At 43.8% G+C, this 16,555-nt stretch overlaps 1 protein-coding gene across 1 annotated transcript; it reads left to right on the forward strand.

Moving 5' to 3' along the window:
- Positions 1 to 464: 464 nt before the first annotated feature.
- Positions 465 to 16,295, forward strand: LOC130873102 (zinc finger protein 809-like). Its single transcript, XM_057767650.1, has 5 exons — positions 465 to 573; positions 7,903 to 8,029; positions 8,521 to 8,613; positions 13,834 to 13,928; positions 14,640 to 16,295. The coding sequence occupies exons 1-5, from the start codon at positions 571 to 573 to the stop codon at positions 15,372 to 15,374; spliced, it is 1,053 nt and encodes a 350-aa protein (XP_057623633.1). The 5' UTR covers positions 465 to 570; the 3' UTR covers positions 15,375 to 16,295.
- Positions 16,296 to 16,555: the final 260 nt, after the last annotated feature.

The raw sequence follows: 16,555 nt of genomic DNA on the forward strand, positions 1-16,555 counted from the left end.
CCTTGCCAGCAATTAGTAACTTCGCGCCTATAGCTTGACCAATGCTTTTAAAGAATGACCTCACCCTGCATCTCCTCACCCAATTATAAAACGCCAAGACAGATAGCTCCCAGCTCGTCGTTTTTCCCTATATAAACCCTTTGTAATAGGGGTTCGGGGCCTTTCTCTCTCATCTACAGTACTAGAGTGCTGGGCGTGATCCTTGCCCAGTTCGAATAAAGAAATCTTTGTTCTTGCATCAGAAAGCCGGCTCCGTGGTGGTCTTGTTGGTCTCGCGACGCGGGCATAACATTGCAGTTATTTCTACCTGTGCAGAATTTGTACGTAATCAATTGCTTCCTAAGTGTGCGAGTTCCCCGCCCCCAGAAACCGGGCATTCCGTAATGGATTGGTGCCATTGGCTGTCACTCAGGCCGACCCTGATCTGAGGGAAGTAGGGCGGGCTTATAAAGTTCCGCTGAGCTCGGCTAAGTTCTCCATCTTGGGCTCTGTCATTCGGAGACTTTGTTTGGGTGATCCTGCACGGGTACCGGAGACGGAGGAAAGTCGCAGGACGCTCCGAGACCGGCCATGGTGAGCGCGGCGTCCCCGCGGAGCTGGTGCAGGCGGCTGCAGAGTCCCCAGGCCCGGCTCCGCCTCTCCGGCTGTGGGGTGGGAGCTGGACGGGCTCCGGGCGTCCCGGGTCTCAGCACGGGAACTCCAGTGGGGTGGCAGCACGAGAACTCCAGTGGGGTCGCAGCGCTCCCCGCAGCTCCGGGAGGGCCGGGGACGTGGTGCCACTGGAAGACACGAGGAGGAACTGGCTCGCAGTCGCGTCGCTTTAGCAGAACATACACCAGCCCTCCTCTCTGGGATTCAAATACGGCGATGGGTGAGATGCGGAACCGTGTGCACTGTATGGAAACACGCTAGCTGGGTGCAGGGACGGGGTGTAGGGCTTAGGCACAAGGTAAAACTGTAAGGGTGGTGGTGTGAGGATAGGGCGAAGCCTGTCCCTAGTGTAGAAGCCCTGCTACATTGCACAGGGGACTAAAGGGGTGGACAATAACTCAAGAAATGACTTTGGTCTGTCGCTACTTGTTAGTGACTTTTAGGTGTCGGTGGTGGCATGACGTGGTGTGGAGGTCCAAGAGGCTTACCGGAATAGGTCATTTGAGCCGGGGTGGAACAGTCAGCTGTGGACAGGTCAGTCTACAGATAGGTCTCTTTAGACGGAGGAGTGCTTGATAAGATCTCGTCCAGTAAAGTGTTGAAGGATGCAACGGGTAGGACAGATTTTGGAAAACAAACCGTGATGTCTGAAGAGACTTTGGCCCCCAGTTGTGAGGCCCAATGAAAACCACCGAGTCCCTATTGGGAGGACCCAGGAAGCAATAGACATTTCTGGGCTTTGTAACCATCCTGAGACAATAGCTACAGATTTCTGGTCTAAAGCCTGTAGTCAGCTGAGTTGTAGATTGAGGACACGGGAGAGCGTGGTCAGGAAAATTAGGAGCTTAACTGCCTAGTTGACCTGTTAATTGACCCAGAAATGTCATAGGGTCCTTTTGATGGGCCTTGGAATGTATAATGATCACCTAAATTGGAAACCAGATGGTTTCCAATAATATCAAAATCTCAGGGACATGTTTAATTGGGATACTTGGGCTATAGAAGGCCCTCTCTCCCCTCAATGGCTGCCTTGGTTGCCTGGAAAGCTGGGTCAAACCTATGCAAATGTTCCATTCCTTCTCCATGTGGCGAGCCTTAGCCACTAGTTCAGCTTTTTGGGTTGAGATACAATTACTCAGAAGAGGGTCATGCGACGGTCATTATAGCATTCTCTTAAAATCTGTGTCCTGCCTCCATAAAATTAGAGTCATTGAACCAGCACTGGGTGCCGGCAGCATAATAGCTGGATTCAAAGTTTGGCGAGATTTTCCAGCAGTCTGGAGTTGATAAAAAAAGAATCTGGTGCTTGCTGAGTCGTGTCTGAGACCCACTGAGTTGAGAGCTTTAAGGGTCAGATAAGATTTTAATTGGCTAAAGCTGGCTACTTGAGTGACTGTCTTTGTAGGAACCAGAGTGTCAGGCCCCCAGCAGACAAGGTCAGGGTGAGAATCCTGGGTGGGAGCTGGTAGGTTTTATTCTATAATACTGTTGTTTGGGATAAGACCTTCCCCTAGGTATTTAAGACCTTGTAGTTAGCCACAAATAAACTTCTTAAGGTTGCTTTTGGCACCCTGTGAAAAACCCCCGGAGTTGGGAGACTTTCACTCAAGTCTCAGGATAACACGACCCCCCAAGAACTCAGGAGAGACCGCCCTTGCTGTAATCACACGAGGAACCAGCGCACGAGGCTCACGAGGCTGATACTCATATCCCACGCAGGGGTAGAGGAGTTCGATCTGAGTAGCTGGGAGAAGAAGTATTTAAGGGAAGAAACCACAACCCAAAGGGGGTAGGGAGGGCATCATTGGAAAATTTCCGAAAATACCAGTGATAATCACAAGGGGGTAACTCCCCATTTCTCAAGATTATAATCTAACTTTGTGGTCAGCCAGTTCCTGGAACAGAGTCACTGGAACAGAGAACTGGCTAACCTAGATTTTTGGTTCTACTCTTCCTGCTAAGGGGTCTGGATTTATCCTGGTCTTTCACCTGTCTGAAGCACCTTGGCCTCTCTGTCAGTCCTGTGGTTTGCAGGGATGGGTCATGGGCTTGCTGAGAAGAGTTCTGTTCTCCAGTTCTCTGTTGCCTAGCTGACCTGAGCACAATAGCTAACTAAAATATTGGCTGTCAGCTCAGTCCCTTTTCTTGTATAGCTGTTAAATGCTCACAATGTAGTTACATCAGTTTTAAAGAATAAATTGTGGTTTGAAACCCAGCTGTTCTGTACCACTAAAAACTTGACTAATGTTAAAACTTTTTAGACTTAAAATCTTGACAAATTTAGCAGGAACTACTACTACTACTATTGTTGTTGTTGTTATTATTGTTGTTGTTGTTATTATTTGGATTTTTTTGAGATAGGGTTTCTCTGTAGTTTTTGGTGCCTGTCCTGGAACTAGCTCTTGTAGACCAGGTCGGCCTCGAACTCACAGAGATCCACCTGCCTCTGCTTCCCGAGTGCTGGGGTTAAAGGCATGCGCCACCACCGCCAGGCCACTACAATTATCTTAACAAAACATAATCCTTGCTCTTTAAGAAAGCACTATTTTTTTAAATTTTTTTTTTGGTTTTTCGAGATAGGGTTTTGCTGTAGTTTTAGAGCCTGTCCTGGAACTAGCTCCTGTAGACCAGGCTGGCCTCAAACTCACAGATATTCGCCTGCCTCTGCCTCCCGAGAAGAAAGCGCTATTTTTTTTTAAATATTTATTTATTTATTATGTATACAATATTCTGTCTGTGTGTATGCCTGCAGGCCAGAAGAGAGCACCAGACCTCATTACAGATGGTTGTGAGCCACCATGTGGTTGCTGGGAATTGAACTCAGGACCTTTGCCAGAGCAGGCGATGCTCTTAACCTCTGAGCCATCTCTCCAGCCCACTATTTTTTTTTTTAAATCAATGCCACTTAAGTTAATTTTTGCAAGCCTTATTATGGCAGACTTTAACCTTCTGGTTTTGTCCTGATCTCTCTTTCATAGTCCTTTACTTCAGTACTAAACCGTTTTATCAAATATCCTTGCCAAAATATATTTCCTTCTTATTAGTATGTTGTTTCTATACCTAAAACCTTTTATATTTCTTTCTTACACATGTTCCCTTTTTTCTTTTTCTTTTTTTTTCTTTTTGAGACAGGGTTTCTCTGTGTGGCCCTGGCTGTTCTGGAACTCCAGGCTGGCCTTGAATCAGAGTTGCCTCTACTTCCTGATTGCTAGGGTTGAAGGCATCAGCCACCACTGCCTGGCACTGTCCTTTTTAATAAAAATTTCTCCGAAGAGACAAAACGCCATAAAAACCTAAACATCTGATTACTAAATTTATAATAGTTAAGTATTTTGTTTTTTAAAAAAAATGTGCTAAGCCGGGCGATGGTGGCGCACGCCTTTAATCCCAGCACTCGGGAGGTAGAGGCAGGCAGATCTCTGTGAGTTCGAGACCAGCCTGGTCTACAGAGCTAGTTCCAGGATAGGCTCCAAAGCCACAGAGAAGCCCTGTCTCGAAAAACCAAAAAAAAAAAAAACCAAAAAAAAAAAAAAAAAAAGTGCTGAGCATTTCATATGTGAATATAATGTTTTGTTCAAATCCACCCTGCACTTCCTCCCCTCCAGCTCCTTTCATATCCACCACCATCAGTTTCCCTTCCCCCTTAAGAAACAAAACCCTTCACTCTGCTTGGTGCTGTTGGTACATGCAGGGGTGTAGGGTAGTTGCTAGAACATGGACAGTCTACCAGGCCACATCTGAGGTAAACTGACCTTACCCCTGCAGCCTTCAATTGCCAGAAGCTCTCAGTGGGACTTCACAAGCCCCTCTCCATCCAGTCCATGATGGAATTTTCCCTGGCTTCGTCTTGTCCGGGTCTTGTGCATGTAGTCATAGCTGCTGTAAGTGCACCGGTTCACTGTCCCTGTTGGGACGTTTTCTGTCATGTTTCTTAGCAGTCCTCTATAACACCAGGCTGCTAGAATCTTTCAAGATGATCCTGAGCCTTGGGCATAGGGAATGTGATACAGCTGCACCATTAATGGCCCAGCTCTCCCGTGCCTTCTTCTCTATACGTTGACCAGTTGGAAGTCTCAGTATTAATCACTGTTTACTGCAAAACAAAGTTTCTTTGGTTTAGAGAGAATATCGGGAGCTGCAGTTTTGTGTCTGTTTAAGAAATGGTAATTAGTTCTTCCTAGAGCCCTGTATTTTTATGACTTGAAAGCGATATTCATGTGCTCAGGTCCCTTTATTCCCAGGTTTAACTTGTATTCCCACAAACCAGCTGTTAAAGCCAGGAATGTAAGTATCTGGGCAGACTCCTCTGATAGGAGCTGGTGGGCCTGGAGCTGTCCGTGCAGTGAGCAGCAGTGGCTCAGAAAGTGCCATGCTTTCATCCAGGCGGCCAGAGGTCTACTGATTTCTGCCTTATTAGCTCCCTGGAGCAGGCTAGATACAAGCTCAACCATCAACAACAGCAGTTAGCAGAATTCCCTTCTAGAGAGAAGTGAGACCTTAGAGTTCATCTCTTTACTCCCCTGATCCCAGGGGATAAAACAAATGGAAAAAAGAAAGCATATTTAACAAATGGTGCTGGCATAGCAACATGTATAAGAATAAAAAGATCCATATCTATCACCATGCACAAAACTCAAGTCAAAATGGATCTAACCTCAACATAAAGCCAGCCAAACTGAACTTCGTAGAAGAGAAAGTGGGAAGTACACTTGAACACATTGGCACAGGAGACCACTTCCAAAATATAACCCCAGCAGCACAGACACTGAGAGAAACAATTAATAAATGGAACCTCCTGAAACTGAAAAGCTTCTGTAAAGCAAAGGACATGGTCAACAAGACAAAACGACAGCCTACAGAATGGGAAAAGATCTTCACTAACCCCACATCAGACAGAGGTCTGATCTCCAAAATATATAAAGAACTCACGAAATTGGACACCAAAAGAACACATAATCCAATAAAAAAAAAATGGAGTACAGACCTAAACAGAGAACTCGCAACAGAGGAATCTAAAATGGCTGAAAAGACACTTAAGGAAATGTTCAACATCCTTAGCCATCAGAGAAATGCAAATCAAAACAACTCTGAGATTCCATCTTACACCTGTAAGAATGGCCAAGATCAAAAACACTGATGACAACTTATCCTGATGAGGTTGTGGGGAAAAGGGAACACTCCTGCATTGCCGGTGGGAATGCAAAGAGGTACAGCCGCTTTGGATGTCAGTATTACAATTTCTCAGAAAATTAGGAAACAACCTTCCTCAAGACCCAGTAATACCACTTTTGGGTATATATCCCAAGGATGCTCAATTGTGCCACAAGGATATGTGCTCAACTATGTTCATAGCAGCTTTGTTTGTCATAGCCAGAACCTGGAAACAACCGAAATACCCCTCAATCGAAGAATGGATAAGGAAAATGTGGTATTTACACAATGGAGTACTACACAGCAGAAAAAAAAATGACATCTTCAAATTTGCAGGCGAATCGATAGAGCTAGAAAACATCATTTTGAGTGAGGTAACCCAGACACAGAAAGACAAGTATCACATGTACTCACTCATATGTGCTTTTAAACATAAAGCAAAGCCGGGCGGTGGTGGCGCACGCCTTTAATCCCAGCAGTCGGGAGGCAGAGGCAGGCGGATCTCTGTGAGTTCGAGGCCAGCCTGGTCTACAAGAGCTAGTTCCAGGACAGGCACCAAAAGCTACAGAGAAACCCTGTCTCGAAAAAAACCAAAAAAAAAAAAAAAAAAAAAAAAACATAAAGCAAAGAAAACCAGCATACAAATCGCAATCCCAGAGAACCTAGACAACAATGAGGACCCTAGTCTACATGGGAAGTGGAAAAAGACATGATCTGAGTAAATTGGGAGCATGGGGACCTTGGGGGAGGGTTGAAGGGGAGGGGAACAGAAAAATGTAAAGCTCAATAAAAATCAATAAAAAAATGAAACATTTACTGATAATAAGAATTTTATTTATTTAAAAATGATGCTTTGGCATACATCCAATCTTAATATTTCTTGAAGATGAAAGCAAGGTTGCATACTAGCGAGACCAGTGCTAATTTGCCTGACATAATATGGTGCCAATATAAATGGCAGGAGCCAGTGGTAGAAACAAATTAAATGTCTTTGCTTTCATCAAAAACGGTGTTTTGAAAGATCAGATAGCTATGGAGAATACAAAAGCTGCAGCCTATGACACAGCCGAGTCTGAGCCGGAGGTGGCATGTACTGGGGCTTGGTGGTGCAATGACATGTGTGTTGTATGCAAGTGCCACAGGTGCTATGGTGAAGTCACCCCGTAGCACAAAGTTGAGCCCTGCCTGGAACACTTTGAATTCTCTACATTTGATTTTGAATTAATCTTTGGTTGCATGTTCCAAAACCTTTTAGTGTTCCCCAGTTTTTTGACCCCTGCCTTCAGTTATGTGACCCCACACGGAGCTAAGACTTTGTGCTGGAAAGCCATATGTCAAGTTGACACAAGCAGGAGTCATCTAAGAGGAGGGAGTCCCAATTCCTAAGATGGAGCTGGAAGCAAGCATGGAGGGTGGTCCCACCCCTGAGCTGGTGGTCCTGGGATCTATAAGAAAGCAGGCTGAGCAAGCCATGAGGAGCAAGCCAGTAGCAGCACCTCTCCATGGCTTCTGCATCCGCTCCTGCCACCTGCCCTGCTTGAGTTCCTGCCCTCACTGCTTTTCATAATAGGCTATTATATGGAATTGTGAATGAAGTCACCCCTTTTCCTCCCCAAGTTGTCTTTGGTCATGGTGTCTGATTGCAGCAAAGGTAACCCTGACAGAGACATGTCTACCCTGTGGTTGGTACTGAGAACTGAACATCCACCTCTGCTCTGTCTAGGCATACACCTGTACCAGCTGGGACACCAGCTTCAACATTCTTCCTTTGGAGACTGAATGTTTTATGATTGGGTTCATGGATTCTTTCCCTTTGGTCTTTTTAGCTCCTCCCTTACATACCCATGCGTTCTTGTATGGATTTTCTGTTGAAATTAGAAAAGGCTAATTTTGTTTTCCTGAGTCACTATGTTGACACTGAGATAAAGATGCCTGTGTTGATTTTTCTTTTTCTGTGATGCAGAATACAAATCAAGCTGTGCCTTCTGTAAGAAACTAGTAACACACACACACACACACACACACAGAGAGAGAGAGAGAGAGAGAGAGAGAGAGAGAGAGAGAGAGAGAGGAGTGAACTTCCATTTTGTGTTTTTTCAGGGATTGGTATCGTTTGAGGATGTAGCTGTGAACTTCACCAGGCAAGAGTGGCAAGAGCTAAACGCTGCCCAGAGGACCCTCTACAGGGATGTGATGCTGGAGACCTACAGCAGCCTGGTGTTCCTGAGTGAGTGTAACCCCGTCAGTCTCAGCAAATGCTTTTCCCTTGGTTAACAAGTATAGAAATCATCACTTACTTTAAAGATTTATCATTATTTGTAGCTATGTATACGTGTCTGAGAGTGAGCACCACATGTGTGTGTGTTCCTGTGGACACCGGAGGGCACTGGGTTGCCTGGAGGGGACGCTGAGCAGCTGTGAACCGCCAGGTTTGGATACTGGGAACTGAACTTGGGTCTCCCAAGAACAATAGTTGCTCTTAGCCCCATAACCATCTTTCCAGCCTGCTAAACTTTCTCAAGATCATTATTTTGGGTTATCTATCTTGCAGTTTAATGCCAAAAAAGGGTGGTTTTCTAGCTAGGGAAGAACGAGACTATAGATCCTCTCTGACCAGAGCAGCAAGCAGCAGTTCCAGAAGTGAGCTGTGACTCACTCCTTAGTAGCCGGTCACAGCACTCTGGCTCCATTCATTTCCTTTCTATTTCTAACTTACAGAGCTCTGCGTAGCCAAGCCTAAGTTGATCTTCAATTTGGAACGAGGATGTGGGCCGTGGGGCCAAGCGGAAGCTGCAGTGCAGAGCCCCCCAGGTGAGCAAATGTCTTAGGTGGTCAGCAGGAGAGCTCATCGGGTACTGGTCATGTTGAACTGCTTGCTGCTGCTTCTCCTTCCTTCTTCTCCTTCTTTTTGAATCAATTTTTTTGCTCTTAACCCTGTTTGAAAAGAACATTCTTGGTGTCACTCCATCTCCCTGATTTTGTTGCTGACGATTTGTCGGAAAAAGTCTTTAATTTTTTTATTTCCTCCCTGACCCAGTCATAATTCAGATGACAATTGTTCAGTTTCCATGAGCTTGTAGGCTTTCTGTAGTTTGTGTTGTTGAAGTCTAGCTTTAACCCTTGCTTATCCAATAGTATACTTAGGTTTCTTTCCTTTATTTTTTTGGACCTGTTGAGATTTGCTTTGTGACCAAGTGTATTAGATGACCGTTTTCTAACTTTTGCATGTAATTAGTAGTTGGATATAAACTGATGCCTTGGTGGTGATCCTGGTATTTTAACAGGTACATTTGGACATCAGTAGCCTGGAGACATTTTAATATACTTACTGTGCTATATTAGCTCCTGTTTTATTATTCTTTTAACATTCATTAGGTTTCATTTTCACTGTTTTACATTTTTGTATGTTCTTTGTGTGGTTACTGGTGTATGAGTTGTCTTTATTTTTTATTTCTATATTAGCTTTATAGAGGAATGTGTTCAGGAGAGTGGCTGCCTCTGCCAGGGACAGGCAGAGAGGCTTATATAGGGCTTAGGGGCGGAGTTTTTCCAGGGAGAAGGAGGATTGGTTAGTTTTTCCCTGCTCAGGGATTGGTCAGTTTAGCTGGTCAGGGGCAGAGATGGCCAAGCTATGTTTCTTTCACTGGTCCCTTTTAGCTTTTTGACTCTAATCTTAGGACGAGGGCATATATATATATATATATATATATATATATATATATATATTTTTTTTTTTTTTTTTTTTCCTTTCACTGTCTCTGATTTTAGGGACAAAGTGTTTCTTTGACACTGGTTTCAGGGCCAGGGCACTTGTTTTTAGTCTTGGGTTCAGGGATAAAGATGTTTTTCTCCCTGGCCCAGGTCTCAGATCCAGGGTGTGTTTCTTTAGCTGGCTGTGGGTTTAGAGTCAGGGTGCTCAGTGGGTGGTTGGTTTCCTGCCCCAGTTGTCCCTTTTACCCTACAGACTTTACTTTCTCCTCTGAGTGGTACGGCAGGTTAAGGCTACAGGTGGAGGATAATGGCAAAGAAGTTCCCCTTGTATGAAATGGGAGTGTTGTGGGAACTCCTTTAGCCAATAGCCTTTAAGATACTGGCCCACTCTGGGTGTGGCCACACGTACTGTGTATACAGATGTGCAGGTGCAGCCCCTTGGCTGCTGTATTCGGTTTCTGTTCCCCACTCATGCAGAGGACTGTGATCTGTGAGTCTACCCCTAAATAAAGAACCCTTTATTATGCCCCATTCTGAGCTAGTGTGTGGGACTTTTAATAATTCTCAGCTAAGGTATCCATAGCTCCCCTCCTCCTCCGTGGAAACAAGAGTGAAACCTTTTCCCCAATGTAGCGTATCTCCTGGTTTTTATTCTGAGATCAGCACATCCTGAAATACACCAGCTGATTTAATTTAGAAGTTTTTTTTTTTTTTAAAAGATTTATTTATTTATTATGTATACAATATTCTGTTTGTATGTATGCTTGCTGGCCAGAAGAGGGCACCAGATCTCATTACAGATGACTGTGAGCCACCATAGGGTTGCTAGGAATTGAACTCAAGACCTCTGGAAGAACAGTCAGTGCTCTTAACCTCTGAGCCATCTCTCCAGCCCAATTTAGAAGTTTTTATTATTATCCAATGTCTCTCTGCTGCTGTTATTCTTTTCTCATTAGCATTAAGAAAATTTAGTGTTAATAAAGCATTCTGCTGTCTATTTTTGGAGGTATTTCCCATTCTCTTTTGTTTGTTTAACATGTCTTTTATAGTTGGATTTGATTTTTCTATAACTGCCTGACCTGTAGGGTTGTTTAGTATACCTGTAATATGCTTTATATTATAATAATCAAAAAATGGTTTCATTTTCTTAGAAACATAGGCTGAACCATTGTCTGTCTTTATTTGTGCAGATATACCCATAATGGCCATAACTTCTAATAAATGTTTGATTACCGAATAAGCCTTTTTTGAACTCAAAGCAGTTGCCCATTGAAAACCTGAATGTCAATGGTGTGGTGTACATATTTTAATTTTCCAAATTCTGTAAAGTGGAATACATCCATCTGCCAGATTTCATTTCTTTTTTTGTTTTGTTTTGTTTTTTTGAGACAGGGTTTCTCTGTGGTTTTGGAGCCTGTCGTGGAACTAGCTCTTGTAGACCAGGCTGGCCTCAAACTCACAGAGATCCGCCTGCCTCTGCCTCCCGAGTGCTGTGATGGAGGAAGGTCATTTGTCAATAAACAAACTGCCTTGGCCCATTTGATAGGCCATCCCTTAGGTGGGTGGAGTAGACAGAATAGAATGCTGGGAGGAAGAGAAAGTGAGCTCAGATGCAGGGCAGCTCCTCTGAGAGACAGACGCCATGCTCTCCTCTCCAGAGCAGACACAATGAAGCTCTGACCCAGGATGGACTTAGGCTAGAATCTTCCCCGGTAAGCACACCTTGGGGTGCTACACACATGAATAGAAATGGGCCAAGCAGTGTTTAAAAGAATACAGTTTGTGTGTCATTATTTTGGGGCATAAGCTAGCCAGGCAGCCATGAGCTGGGGCGGCAGGAACACAGCCCGCGGCTCCCACTACAGTGCTGGGATTAAGGCGTGTGCCACCCCCGCCCGACTATCCAGATTTCATTTCTTTGGTTACTCCCTGCAGATAGTGGTGTTTGATTATAGAACAATTAGGACATCTCCTTATAATCTCCTTAGATTGTTGCCATGTAATAGAAAACTCTTTCTTTAAATCTGTGCTATTGACATTTTTTTTTACGAAATTTTGAGGCCTTTAGCACATTTTTAATCAATAATCGATTAGTTTTTATATTACCTTGTGCTAGAGGACCTGACAGGATCCGTATTGGATCAGATGTGTGTTATATTTATGGGACAAAGCCTATTTTTGATTATATCTTGAACTGAATAAATAGTGAAGTCAAATTTGTACCATCTGATATAAATTTAGCAGTTTTAATATGCAAAATGTTGTCCCTGAGTCCTAGGACCCCCAAGAAGACCACCATGGAGCCACACTTTCCAATGCAAAAGCAAGGTTTCCTTTACTAAGTACAGGCTAGCACGGGTCCTCTGCCTCACAGTCTGACACAGCAGATGGAGGGAGAAGGACCCCGTCTATTTTTATAAGGGGTTTATAAAGACAAAAACCACAAAGCAGTCACAAGGTTACAGTCTCAAAATACAAAATTCCTTATCCTATGTCACTGTTGGCTAAAGGTGGGGTAAGGCTCAGCTGTTGGTTCCTGATAGGCTGTTAGCATCTAAGGGGGATAGCAACAGCCCCTGCTTATGTCCTCCAGACATCTGCTGACCTGTGCTAACCACAGGGGCTGCTTGAAATATCGCCCAGCTGATGTCACCCAGCTGATAGGGGAAGCTGGGTGGGGGAATGGGCTGCAGTCAGCAACTTTAACTTTCCCTAAAGAGGGTTCCTATGGCCTTCAGCTTATCCCTGGGGGCGGGGGGAGGAGGGAGAGTCAGCCTTCAGCTCTTCTGTAGCCTTCAGCTTATCCTGGAACTGGGGTGTAGTTCAAGGTCCCCAAAGGGCCCAGCAGAGAAATGGAATCTTTTCTAGCCTTTCATTCTCCACTGGGAGTTCTAAGTGGAGTTCAATCTTGAACTCTAGGTTCCTCAACCTGTTGAGAATAACTTGCAAATTCTATTTCATCTTCATTGGGAATAGAATAACAGAACGACATACATTAGCATTAGTGCAATGAACCATAAATGGAATGGGATTAAACCTTTGTTTTACAAACTGTACCAGTCTGTTGATTATACATGGGCCAACAGTCAAAGTAATTAGCAAAACCAGTAAAGGTCCTATAACAGCACAAATAAGGGTGGTTAACCAAGGAAAGCTAACTATTAAACCAGGATTCAAGCCATCCTTGGGAAGAATCTTTTTCTTTCTTTCTTTTTTTTTTTTTGACTTGGCCAATCTTTTCCTAACTTTGGCCAAGTTTTCTCTTATACTTCCTGAATGGCTAGTGTAAAAACAGAATTTCCTGAAATTGTACAGAGTCTTCCTATGTAAGGGAGTTTCCTTTTGACTTAACATCTCAACCAGGGATTACAAAACGATGTATTTTTTGTAACTGCTTCCAGCTGACTGTGGGATGTCCTTGTCTAGAACTAACAAAGGAGAAATACTAGTCAAAAACAGAGGAAATTCAGGCAGTGGGGTATTTTTCAGGAGCGTCTAGTTTGTGGACTCTGTGAAGACCAGGGAGCATTCACATCGGGTAGACTGACCCATATCGGTTTTTAGCAAGTCCAGGATCCACGGTCATTTGGAGCAGGTTATAGTCAGCAATTGGTGCTTGGTTGTGTCTGCCAGCCAAGGGGAAACCTGTTGAGACAAATTCAAACTAGGAACAGAAGCTAAAAGTTATATACTTAAAGAAGAATAATACATTTGAAACTTTAGGCCCATATTGGAATCCACGTCAGTCAAGAAAATGTCCCACAGGCTTGCCCACAGCCAAATGATCGAGGCATTTTCTTAATTGAGGTTCCTTCTATCAGAATGAATCTGTGTCAAGCTGATATAAAACTAACCAGCACAATAGCATATGAAGGCATTGTAATGGTAAAAATAAAATGGCCCCATTCCCCAAGGGTGTCAGTGGGCAGCAGGCCATGAGGGACAGTGGGTCCTAGGCAGGGAGCTGCATGGCAGATGGATAGGCATGCCATGCAGAGTGAGGTTGGATATTTATTTAGTAGGTTATGGAAGGGAAAGGGAGAGGGAGGGAGAAGGGGGGACAAGGAGAGAAGCAGAGAGGAAGAGAGAAGAGAGAAGCTCCTTCAGGAGAGAGAAGGAAGAGTGAGAGAGAGCACTCAGGCTGGAGGAGGCAGGATATCTGCTTCCCTCGGTAGAAGGGGTTGGGTTGGGAGAGGGTGGAACTTGTCTCTTAAAGGGACGGTGTACCCAGGCCAGCAGATCATAACAGTCATGACTTTACTTTTATGTTTGAATTCTATAAAAATATTATTATTGAATCATGACATTTTAATATTTTAGATGTTAATAAAGTAAGTGCCCTGATTGACACCAGCAAGGAAAATCCTGAGATACATTTGGGACAGCTTGAAATAACTGACCAAGACATGATTAAAGTAAGTAAAAGATTCAGTGTAAGGTCAAACCGTATTTCAAATATGAACACATGAAGAATGAACATGAAATATTTCCACACTTAGAATGTACTTTTCTATAGTGAACCTGGTTAGATACAGGCTGGAGAAGAACTGACCATTTTCATCTAAGACTCCCAGCATCTTAGTTTGCTTAACAACAAAGTTCATAGTGTATTAATTCAGTATTATCAAGGGGTAGCCTTTGAAACAAAGACAATATTATACATAAAGAAATTTCAGGGGCTAGAGAGATGGCTCAGCGGTCAAGAGCATTGCCTGCTCTTCCAAACGTCCAGAGTTCAATTCCCAGCAACCACATGGTGGCTTACAACCATCTGTAATGAGGTCTGGTGCCCTCTTCTGGTCTGCAGGCATACACACAGCCAGAATATTTTATATGTATAACTAAATAAATATTAAAAAAAGAAATTTCATATAAAAAAGACTTCTAGTAAATTCTGTAAAACTTGAAATCCTTTCCGTGCCCACAAAGTGGCTTATGTGGAAGCAACGTGTTGAATGTCATATGTTTTGACACTGTAAGGAGACGAGATCAGTAAATGGGAAAGTGCACACAGAAATACTTAGGGATTATTAGAAATTGTTCATTAGGAAATCATGCTTTGGAATAACAGGCAGCTCATTCTAGGAAAAAGCACTAACAAATCTAACAAATTCTTTTGTTTCAAGGGAGAACTAAAGACCCAACAGGAAGTCTACAAAGGGCCAAAATCCCGTCATGTTAGAGCACCTGTAAAAACACCTCACCAAAAGTTAAAGAAAAGCAAGACTCATACATCACACCGAGATGGGAAACTCTATAAGTGCAAGGACTGTGGGAAAACTTTCTGTAATAACTCAACCCTTATTAAGCATCACAGAAGAACTCATAATGCAGAGAAGCGCTTTGAATGCACTGTATGCAGTAAAACGTACCACTGGAAGTCAGACCTCACTGCTCACGAGAAAACTCACAACAAACAGGAGCGGACATACGAGTGTAAAGAATGTGGGAAAGCTTTCTTCCGTAAGTCTCATCTCAATGTTCATGAAAGAACCCACACAGGCGAGAAGCCGCATAAGTGTACGGAATGCATGCGAGCTTTCTATTACAAGTCAGACCTGACTCGACATAGAAAAACTCACTTGGGTGAGAAGCCCTTTAAATGTAAAGAGTGCATGAAAGCTTTTTCTCGCAAGTCAAAGCTCGCCATACATCAGCAGACTCATACAGGTGAGAAGCCTTATGAATGTACAGAATGCAGGAAAACTTTCTCCCATAAGTCCCAGCTCACCGCACATAGGATAGCTCATTCATCCGAGAATTTCTATGAATGTAAAGAATGCAATAAGTCTTTCCACTGGAATTGTCAGCTCACAGCACATCAGAAGAGGCATGCAGGACAAAGCTTCCTGAACGAATAACAGAGAACACTGCCTGGAGAAGAGCAGGGCACTGTGTTCACAGACTCCTTGCGTGACTTACCTGTCCTCAGAGGCTCCACAGAGATGGCGTTAGGGAGCTCAGTGGTTAGGAGCTCTTGCTGTATTTTGAGACAGGGTTTCTCCGTGTAGCCTGGCTGTCTTGGAACTTGCTCTGTAAACCTGGCTGGCCTCTAACTCAGAGATCCTCCTGCCTCTGCCTCCCAGGCTCTTGCTTTATAATTGTGATGATCCTAGCACCTATTTGACAAGTCAGCAACCCTATAAACAGCTGTCAGCCCAGCTCTGACGATGGCAGAGACGGGGATCACTTGAACTTGCTGATTCCTAGCCTAGCTGGGCCGTGAGCCCCGGGTTCAGGAAGGGGCCCCTTATGAGAGGAATAGGTGGGGAGTGATGGGAAGAGGTCACTCAATGCACACTACTGGTTTCTCTGTGTGAGTTTGGGTACACATCTAAACACATGTGTAAACAAAGAGTGGTGGAAGGGCTCATTGTGTAAAGGTGTTTGTTATCACATCCGATGACCTAAGTCTGATCCCTAGACCCTTCCTGTGGCACAGAAGCAGATGTAAGTTGGCTCACAGCTTCTGCAGATGAGTTAAAAAAAAAACAAAAACAAGCTGTACACGTGCCAAAACATAAAATACAGGTCGGGAAGTAGCTTGCTATATTCCTTTGCACATTCAGAGATTCATGCTAAAAAAAAACCCTGTGAATCTCATCACTAAGGATCACATCAGCATTCAAAGAGTGCATCTGGGAGTGGCTCCGTGGTGGTGTGCCTACCAAGTGTGTGTGTTCCCTGTCCTTTTATATTAAAGTTTGTCTGGGTTATCTGCCTTGTCAGTGTTCATGCTCTTGAATGTGTTGTTTGGAAAAAACGACATTAGCCATGTGAAAAATTGCAATAAATTGATGATGCATTGTTGCACTCTTTCTGTAAAATCAGTCTTTGTGCATTGTTTTTGCCTTTTTTTCATCTGTATGTAGACAAAGTTATCTTCAGACTCATTTGATCCTGGTTGCCTTAGGAGTTTGGCTGTATAACCAAATCCCTCTCAGTTTGAATCTTGATTTGGTTTGTCAGCCAGCTCTCCACAGTTCAGGGATTTGCGGCCTCACTTCTGTGGTCACTCCATTGCTGTTCACACTTGTGGAGC

Source organism: Chionomys nivalis, chromosome 4 (genome assembly GCF_950005125.1).
Source record: "Chionomys nivalis chromosome 4, mChiNiv1.1, whole genome shotgun sequence".
Classification (NCBI taxonomy): domain Eukaryota; kingdom Metazoa; phylum Chordata; class Mammalia; order Rodentia; family Cricetidae; genus Chionomys; species Chionomys nivalis.

Coding starts and splice junctions, on each gene's coding strand:
- LOC130873102 (XM_057767650.1), top strand. Junction 8,614..13,833: donor TGCAGTGCAGAGCCCCCCAG/GTGAGCAAATGT, acceptor TTAATATTTTAG/ATGTTAATAAAGTAAGTGCC. Junction 13,929..14,639: donor CTGACCAAGACATGATTAAA/GTAAGTAAAAGA, acceptor TTTTGTTTCAAG/GGAGAACTAAAGACCCAACA.